At 35.6% G+C, this 10,597-nt stretch overlaps 1 protein-coding gene across 1 annotated transcript; it reads left to right on the forward strand.

Annotated features, from left to right (window-relative positions):
- The first annotated feature begins 7,487 nt into the window (after positions 1 to 7,487).
- Positions 7,488 to 9,560, forward strand: LOC139875938 (F-box/LRR-repeat protein At3g59190-like). Its single transcript, XM_071863235.1, has 4 exons — positions 7,488 to 8,550; positions 8,651 to 8,679; positions 8,795 to 8,947; positions 9,285 to 9,560. Exons 1-4 carry the CDS (start codon positions 7,488 to 7,490, stop codon positions 9,558 to 9,560), a joined length of 1,521 nt encoding a protein of 506 aa, XP_071719336.1.
- The last annotated feature ends 1,037 nt before the right edge of the window (positions 9,561 to 10,597 follow it).

A 10,597-nucleotide genomic window follows, 5' to 3' on the forward strand; every position in this document is an offset into this window, starting at 1 on the left:
ACTTGTGATTCTGTATTGCCAATCACTTGTGATTCTGTGTTGCAGATCACTTGTGATTCTGTGTTTCCAATCACTTGTGATTCTGTATTGCCTATCACTTATGTTGATGATGTTCACAATCTAAGCCTTGACCTTGTGTTTGGTTGCATGCATGGTTGATTGATATTTATTCAATTGGTTTGTAATAATATTTATTCATTTGGCATGTAATAATTCATTTGGTTATGTAATTTATTTTATATTTGGTATGTAAAATAGATTAGGTTGTAATTTCATTTTTTAGACAAAATGTATTAGGATATATTTTGTAAAATGATGAAGAATGATGAAGACTTGAAGAACACATGAAGAAGCATTTGGATGCAAGGTTAAGTGGGAGATTTGAAATCTCCTACTTTGTGTAATTACCCCTTATCCGGTGGCATTTGTTTTCGGCTAAACAAATGTCTACCAAAATGGCTTGATTGTGAACATATTTGTTTTGCATGCATGGTTGTTTATTGTATGATTGTGGATTGTATGTTTGTATGCTACAAGTTAATCACACAAGTTAACAACAAGCAAAATGGAAATTTAATTGGTTAAATTATACATTAATTAACGACATGCAAAACGACAATTTAATTGGTTGAATTAAAAATGGCTAAAAGGACATTAATAAACAGTTATTAAGATCATGATTAGGATCATATATATAAAATGGTTTATGGACATGAAATTGGCTTTTCATAATGAACTATACACCAAATGCATGTTGGTGTATGGCAAATGTTTTCTTAAACTAGAATTTATGAAAACTTAAAATCCCTTAACTAAAACAAGGTAAACAAGTTAAACGCCATCCTTTTGTGGAAACACTTAGACATATTAGGAATCTCTTGATGGGATAAAGGTCACCTAACCATCATGAGTGAACTAATATGAATAAGGTACACTTCGCATACATGTGGGATAAAGGTCACATAACCACTTGTATGTTAAGTCTACATGTTTACACAAGTAGGACGACTTGATTTAGGAATCATGAACTTAGGGTCACCGAAGCATGAGGAACAAATAGGCGTTGATGGGATAAATATGCCATGCAAAAGGATTGCATGATCCCATAACTTAGAAGTTGCAAAAGGATTGCAATTGTCACATAAATGACTACCTAGCTAAATCAAATAACGGGATAAAGGTCACCTAACCGAAATTTGATTTACCGTTGGATTCTAAGATTTAATAAAACAATTAAAAATAAAAGGGTATTGTTTATTAAATTTAAAATCGATACTTAAAAGGACTTTGTTAAATTTTGTAGATGGCCGCAAATTACAACAACATGCAAAATGCACCACTTAACCTAAACAACCTATCATTAAGGTCTCTCCTCGAGAAAGACAAACTCAACCATACGAACTTTATGGATTGGTTCCGTAATCTTAGGATTGTCCTCAAACTTGAGGACAAAGCGTATGTGTTGGAGGACCCTATTCCCGACCAACCGGATGAGGAAGATATAGAGGGCATGGCTTATTATGACAAGTATTGCGCCGATTCGGTGCAAGTCGCTTGTCTAATGCTTGGGACTATGATACCCGAACTCCAAAAGGATTTCGAACATCATAGTGCATATGACATGATTACGCAATTGAAGGAGATGTTCCTTCAACAAGCATGTGTCGAGCGCTTCGAAACGGTTCGAGCGCTACATGCATGTCGTATGGATGACACCCAATCCGTCTCCTCTTATGTCCTCAAAATGAAGAGCCTTGTTGATCGTGCTAACCGTCTTAACCTAAACATATCTAATGAGTTAGCCACCGATCTTATCCTTAACTCCCTATCAAAAAGGTTTGATCAATTTGTAATTAATTACAATATGAATGGGATGGATAAGAGCATAGGTGAGCTTCACGGTATGCTTAGAACGGCCGAAACTAGCATGGGTAAAAGGGCTTTACCCGTGTTAGCAATCGATCAAGGTGGGTCCAAAGGTAAGACCTCTAAGCCGAAGGTGGCTAAGAGAAAAGGACCCGCTTACCAAGGCAAAGGGAAGGGGAAGATGGTTACCCCAACCATCAACAAGGCCAAGAAGCAAAAGGTCACCGAGAAGGCAAACCCCAAGGAAGACCCATGTTTCGGTTGCGGTGAGATGGGTCATTGGAAACGAAACTGTCCGGTCTACCTTAAGGAGTTGAAGGACAAGAGGGATGCAGGGCAAACCTCAGGTAATATATATATGGTATATATAGAGCTAAGTATTACTTCTTCTAATACATGGGTATTAGACACTGGATGTGGAACTCATATTTGCAATTCTTTGCAGGGGTTCAAAAGAAGTGATCATAAGGCGGGAACATCAAGTCTCTATATGGGCAATGGTGCAAAGGTGCATGTTAAAGCTCAAGGAGATTTTATTTTGAAGCTTCCAAGCGGATTGGAACTTATTTTAGAAAATGTTTTGTATGCTCCGGATTTGTGTAGAAACATTATTTCTATTTCTCGCTTAAAACAATGTGGTTACGTTGTTAATTTCATTGATGATGATATTCATGTTTCTAAAGATAATGTATTCTATTTCAAGGCTTCGCCTTCAAATGGAATTTATGAATTGGTTCATGATGACACATCATCTAGTAGCTCAATGTACCATACAAGCACCAAGAAACTCAAAAGGGATTTGAGTGATTCCTACTTATGGCATTGTCGCCTTGGTCACATAAACAAGAACCGAATACATACACTTCAAAAGAATGGACTTTTGAAATCAAATGAAATGGATTCGTTTGAAGTATGTGAATCTTGTTTACAAGGCAAGATGACTAAAGCACCTTTCAAAGGGACCTATGAAAGGGCTAAAGATTTATTGGGATTAATACATTCGGATGTATGTGGACCCTTTAAACCCATGACTAGGAAAGGTGAAAGTTACTTTGTTACTTTCATTGATGACTTTAGTCGTTTCGGATATGTCTACTTATTAAGACACAAGGACGAAACGTTTGAAGCATTCAAAGAATATCAAAACGAAGTACAAAATCAACTCAATAAGACAATTAAGGTACTACGTACCGATAGAGGAGGTGAATACCTAAGCGATGCCTTCCAAGATCATCTTAGGAGTTGTGGGATTATCTCACAACTTACTCCACCCGGAACACCCCAACTTAATGGAGTTTCCGAAAGGAGGAACCGAACCCTAATGGATATGGTTCGATCTATGATGGCAAGAAGCTCGTTGCCTCTATCATTTTGGGGTTATTGTCTAAGCTCCGCGGCTCGTATTTTAAATATGGCCCCAACCAAGAAGGTGGAACGAACTCCTCATGAGATGTGGTTTGGAAAACCTCCTTCTCTTTCATACTTGAAAGTATGGGGATGTGAAGCTTATCCTAAGCGTTATGTAGCAAATAAGCTACATGCTCGATCCACAAAGTGTATCTTCATAGGATATCCCAAAGATGACATGGGATATTACTTCTATGATCCATCCGAGCAAACCGTATTTGTTGCTCGGAAAGCGGAATTCCTTGAAACCAAGTTCCTTATGGAAGGTGATGGTGAAAGGAAGATAGATCTTGTAGAGGTACAAGATCAAGCCGATGATACACAATTGGTTGGCACTAGTACTCAACATGAGGATGTTGAAAATGATCAAGTGGATGATCAAGGTACACAAGACGTTCGAAGATCTAGTAGGATTAGTAATCCTCCCGAGAGATATGGGTTTCTCGTGGAAGGTTGCTATACGGTTGATTTGGATGAACCGACAAACTACAAAGATGCTTTATCAAGAATTGATAAAGATAAATGGCAGGAAGCCATGAACGCCGAGATGCAATCCATGTATGAAAACCAAGTTTGGGAACTTGTTGTGCAACCTCCTAGCTCCAAGCTAGTTGATTGCAAATGGCTTTTCAAGAAGAAAACCGACATACATGGAAACTTGGATACATACAAAGCTAGACTTGTAGCAAAAGGTTTCACTCAAACTCAAGGGGTTGATTATGATGAAACTTTCTCGCCAGTAGCAATGCTAAAGTCTATTAGGATATTATTTGCCATTGCTGCTCACTATGACTATGAAATATGGCAAATGGATGTCAAAACCGCTTTCCTAAATGGATATCTTGAGGAAGATGTCTATATGGTACAGCCCGAAGGTTTTGTTGATCCGAAAAATCCTAAAAAGGTATGCAAGTTGAAGAAATCAATCTACGAATTGAAACAAGCATCTAGAATGTGGAATCATCGTTTTAATGAGGAAGCCGAGAAATTTGGCTTCATTAAAAATGGTGATGAAGCTTGTGTATATAAGAAAGCTAGTGGGAGCACTATCATGTTCCTTGTACTATATGTGGATGATATATTATTATTTGGGAATGATATTACCACAATGCAAGGAGTCAAAACTTGGCTAAAGAGTTGCTTCTCCATTAAGGATCTTGGAGATGCACAATACATATTGGGGATAGGGATCTATAGGAATAGATCCAAGAGATTGATAGGTTTAAGTCAAAGTACATACATTGATAAAATCTTGAAAAGGTTCAAGATGGAAAACTCTAAGAAAGGTTTGGTACCTATTCAAAGAGGAACCGTTCTCAATTCATCTCAGTGTCCTACCACGAAAGATGAACAAGAGAGAATGAAGAAAGTCCCATACGCATCTGCTATTGGGTCTATCATGTATGCAATGATATGTACTAGACCGGATGTGTCATGCGCTCTAAGCTTGACAAGTAGATACCAGAACAACCCAGGAAACAGTCATTGGATTGCTGTTAAAAGTATATTGAAATACCTTAGGAGAACTAAGGATATGTTTCTAATATATGGGTCTGGTGAGGAGGAACTCGCCGTAAAAGGTTACGTGGACGCGAGTTTCCAAACTGATCGAGATGACTCTCGATCACAATCCGGTTATGTCTTCATGTTAAATGGTGGTGCGGTCTCTTGGAAGAGTTCGAAACAGGAGGTTGTTGCGTTATCCACTACAGAGTCGGAGTACATTGCCGCCTCACTGGCAGCTCAGGAAGCTGCATGGATGAAGAAATTCATCGACGACTTAGGAGTGGTCCCTTCCATTCAGGACCCTCTTGAGATCTTTTGTGACAACGAGGGTGCGATTGCTCAAATCAAGGAACCTCGTGCTCATCAAAAGACCCGTCACATTGAGCGGAGATTCAACTACATTAGGGATGAGGTTGAAAAAGGAAAGATATGTATTCACAAAGTTCACACAGATCAAAATGTTGCGGATCCACTCACGAAGCTTTTACATGGGCCAAAACATGAGGGACATGTTTGTGCGTTAGGGCTTCGATATTCTAGTGATTGGAATTGATCTACTTTATGTATTGTAACGGAACGAATTAGTTCAAACTCATTAATATAATTATGGTATTAATTTAATTATGAGTCATGTTCCAATTTAGCATATTTCATCCATGAATAAACTATTATTCTAAATTCCGTAGTTGATCACATTTGTGGGAACAAGTGTGAGGTTTAGACTATTATGAACTCGGATTGGTATACATTCATAGGTTGAATGTGGGGCAAGGTTGCAACCAAGGTTCATAGATATTTGTGGAAAACAAATATTGGAAGACCCGCTCTCAAGAATTACTGTATAGAACCTTTGTGGTTGATCACATGTAATCTTGAGTAAAGGCGAATATCATTGTATCCTCTGACCTGAGATACATATTGGGTTCGGATATTCACCAAGTACTGTGCCTTGATTCTTTCCTTCGCTATTCTGAAACATGGTAGTACATAAGGAAGAACTCAGGTATATTACAAAGTGTATATCTAGGACGTATGTAGTCAAGATGGAATTTGTCCCTCTTATTCGTTGAGAGTCAGATGTCTAAGGCCTGAAAAGTTAAATCTATAAGAGAGTGATCACTCTGTATCTCTTGGATTTAACATGACATCTAGGACGAAAGGAAATAATGAAAGATTCACCTAATCATATTCGAGATGGGAACTCGAAAGGGATGATGTTATTGAATGGCACAAAGTCATAACATATTAGGGGTGATGGACGGTGTGTTAGGCTGTATCCATCACTTGCATTAATTTCTTATGTTTCTCGTGCAAGTGGGAGATTGAAGGTATTTCGTATGCCCGAGAGACGTATTAAATTAATGTGGCTAATGTGTTATGATCCAAGTCGGGTCATACCCAATAACAAACTTACCGACACCTGATTCGTATTTGATCTTGACGATTGGTTCGTTGATTAAATACGCGACGCTTGAACTTTAAGAAAAATGGTTTTCTTAAATATTATTTGATGTGTATATAAATTATGGAATAATTTATATAATATGAATTTAATTATTTATAGGCTAAATAATTAATTTTATTATGATACATTTTTCATAAAATTGGTTTTATAAATAAAATGTACATAATAATTATATGGAAGTTTTATAAAAATTAGTTTTATAAAATACAAGTTTTATAAAACTTATTTTATTAAACTAATGGACTAGTGGCCTTGGAGTTGTGAGCAAGAGTGCTAAAGATTCTTTCTTGGTCAATTACAAGTCCATTTCCATATGTATGCAAGGTTTGACTCATTCAAGATACACACTTGCAAAAACACACATCAAAAGCAAAAAAAATTCTGCTCACCTTCCTTGAGCTGGCCGAAACTTTCAAGGGGTTTTGAAGGTTCAATTTCCTTTTGCAAGCTTATTTTTCAAGTGTAAACAAATCCTAACCAAAGGCTAGGTGTTGGTGCACAAGTTTGGGGTATAACAACTTGAGGTTTCATACTTTTGGAGCTCCATTCATCATCATCATCTTCATCACTTACTACCTAGCTTGGAGAAGGTATAAACTCCTTTCTTACTTGTAGTTTGTAAGTATGTTTCACAACTTGATCCTAATTGGGATTTAACTTTAAATGGTTAAAGTATAACAAGTATAAAATGGTAATTGCATGCTTCCGCTTTTAATTGATTCTTAAATGGTTTTAAGTATAATGGAACTTGTTAAATCCCAACAGAATCAAACTCTGTAAAAGAAAGACTTGCAATTTATTCCGAACATTCACAATATCTCTCAAAGGCGAATCTTTTATGAATTGTCTATTAAATCATTAATGTGTGGGTTGTGTTACATAAATACATCATGATCAATCTTCCATAATTAATTCCTTCAAATTCAAACAATAATATAGACATCTGATTAAAACCATTTACGTGTTACATAGATTAGAATACAGATTCAACTTTACTTCTTGATTTGCAAACTCTATTTTCTTAATATATATGTTGGTGTAAGTGGGCCCTATAACTGCAGCCCATACGAATTCAATTCGGGTTTTCAATATTCCATGTTTCCAAGATAATGGACTTAACCTAGCTAGACCACATTTGACTCAAGTTTTCTATATACTCAAAATCGATTTTTCATTATCGGCTAACCCTACAATCTTCATTGATCAGATCGCACCTTAATTATCAGTTGTTCAACTAGGAATCATGAATCTGCGATCAGGAAATGTTGTGTCCAAAAGGCCAAAACATTCATCTTCTGCTGCTGCTCATAACAATGTGATCAAACAAGAAGAAAAAAAAAATTTCTTCAACAAATTACCTGATGATCTCATTACAAAAATCATATCCTTGATTTCGGATGCACGTGATGCCAAACGCACGTGCATTTTATCGAAGAGGTGGAATTACATATGCGCATCGATTCTCTATTTTGTTATGCCCTTTCTTCGGTATAACAAAAAAATGAATGAGTTTTTTTATTATTCTAACAAGTCTGTTTCTTCGTCAAAGAAACAAGTAAAAAAGTTTCATGATTCAGTAGATAAGGTTTTAGCTCTTCGTCACGGTATGCCAATTCAAAAGTTTTTTCTTTGTTTATCAATTGACTATGATTCCAATTGTGTGCTTAATTTACTTCGTACCGTCAATCATTTTCCAGTTCAACAATTAGAGCTTAGGTTAGCAGCTTATTATGAATTTATGTTTTATTGGAATATATTGGAGAAGTTTAATACCCTCATCGAGTTAACATTAAATGGAAAATTCCTGTTGGATGTGCGTGAATGTGACAGCGTTCTGTTTCCGTCTTTGAAAAAACTCAATCTGATATATGTTGTTTACGCTAGTGAACATACTCTCATGAACTTGATTTCTCAATGTCCTGTATTAGAAGAATTATCTGTGAAGAAACACTTCTATTGGAATATTAATTATCTGAAAAATAATTATCTGAAAAATAATGATCTGGAAAATAATGATCTGGAAAATAATTACCTTGAGACGTTTAAGGTCTCTTCGGTGTCTTTAAAGAGATTAAGTTTATCCTTAATCGATTACAACTCTGCGGTCATGGTTCATGAGGTTTTCGTCGATGCTCCTAACCTTGAATACATTTACATTTTGGATGAAGTGACAAGCAAATACCATATGAAGGAGCCGTTGTCTCTAGTAGAAGCTCACGTTGATGTTTATAGACGCAATTTGGAACTCTTCACAAGCCTATCGTCCGTCAAGATATTAACATTGACTTGTCAAACTATATCCGTAGGTTCACTTGTCCTTATAAATTTGAATCCATTTAAGATAGTTAATACTATATACACTCACACTTGTTTATTATTCAGTTACTTAATATCTATTATATACAGAGTATATGCTAATACTCCGTATGATATATGTAAGTATCCGCAAAGCACTAAAAAGAGAGATTGTTAAAAAGATGAGAAAATATTCAATACTTTATGAGGATTATTAAAATTGTAATGATGACGTATAATGTTTGTTATATGCAGGCTTTTAACACAATCGACGGTTTAACTTGGGCCACACCCTTGTTCCTAAACTTGGTCAAGCTTTTAATTGGTATCAATGGTACTTCTGATTGGGAGTTCTTGTTGGTCCTCTTAAACCATATGCCTAATCTGGAGCGTATTACCTTTACCGATGTAAGTTCATTTGCACCTATAACTTTATATTTATGTTGACTATAACAAGAAGAAGAATATAAGTGGTAAGTAAACTTTTACGATCAAATTTTGAATTTGGATTTGCATTTTAAGTCTCATTTTCTTACAATGGTGAATATGAATTTGTGTTTGGATAAACGTAATTTTGCCACTGACATAATTATTAAGGGCAGCACATTGACTTTGCAAGAAAACTGATTATTCGTGTGTAATAAATTACATCTTTCTCTCACTCAAGAAAACCTATTTACCACTGTTTTCACAACAATGTCATGTGTTCTCAATGCTAATTATTTGTTATATTTGTGTACATTAGGGGCTTGTACATGTAGATCAGATTCGCAATCAGAATTGTAACCCACCAGTAGAGACACCTCCACCGTCTTGTTTTCTTTCAAAGTTGAAAGAAATCACAATACTTAATATGGTTGATCTTCTATGGGAAGAGTTTGCATTTACAAAGTATCTTCTTAATAATGCGACTAAGTTGGAGATATTCAAATTAAATGCTCCAAAGATCAATCCTTGGCAACGTGCAGATATATTGAGTTTCTCTCGTGGCTCCAAATTTTGTCGGGTTGAATTTTTTTGATTCCTCCCCAAGATCCTGTCTTTAATTTTCATATGTTCTAACTGTATTGCATTTTTAAAATTGTATTGTGTCGACTATATTTTGTATATAAATTACTGGAACAATCTTTGGCAACATCCTTAATTAGTTACCATATCTATCTACTCACATATAGTTGTATGTGGATCTGGTTAGGTATGAATTATTATTTTCATGGCCTGCCTAAAAACAGAGTATTATAAATCTTCTCTTTTCTTACTTATTAGTATTAAGTAGGATTACAAATTACAGTTGACTAAAATTGTAAATATATATATATATATCTTGATTCTGGTGGATACACTACAATATAATATTCTTCCTTAATGGGAGTTTAGGATTTTAGGTAACTATTATGGTATCATCTCTAATACATGATGGTAAGACCGATGATGATACATCAAACTCAAACCTGACTTTGTTATTTACAATTATTGCTTCATATGGGACCTCTTAAGACTATGAATGTAGCATACACGTATATACTGGGTGGTAAAATCAAAATTTTATTTGGATGATAACATCCCGTGCTTACAAGTCCATATATTTATAATACATAAGTGCCAAGCCATAGACGAGTTTTAGCCTTTGGTATCGTGTCATGATGGAGATCGGTATGATAGATGAATATACAACTACAAGAGTATGAAATGAAGATGTATATAAAGATGCTTCGTGAGCATATAAATTGGCATGAGTTTACTGATCTACTTTGTGGAAGGAGGTGGCTTCCACCTCATATTACGATATTAAAGTGTTCAACGATCCTGGAATCGTGGCTTTGACTCTGGTGATGAGATGGGGATAGAGCTGAAACATTCTTTACTTGATATGTGATTCCTGTAGCATGATTCCCGTTGTCGTGTGTAAGGTTGTATTCTAATATCGGAAAAAAAAAAAAACAAAAAAACATTATTACTAAGTTTCAATAGACTGTCCAATGTACCTTTTGGGTATTGGACAGTTAAAACTAGATGATATCGTTCCGTTCATATTTTACAGTGATGTCATATGTTTTG

Source organism: Rutidosis leptorrhynchoides, chromosome 11 (assembly GCF_046630445.1).
Source record: "Rutidosis leptorrhynchoides isolate AG116_Rl617_1_P2 chromosome 11, CSIRO_AGI_Rlap_v1, whole genome shotgun sequence".
NCBI classification, from domain to species: domain Eukaryota; kingdom Viridiplantae; phylum Streptophyta; class Magnoliopsida; order Asterales; family Asteraceae; genus Rutidosis; species Rutidosis leptorrhynchoides.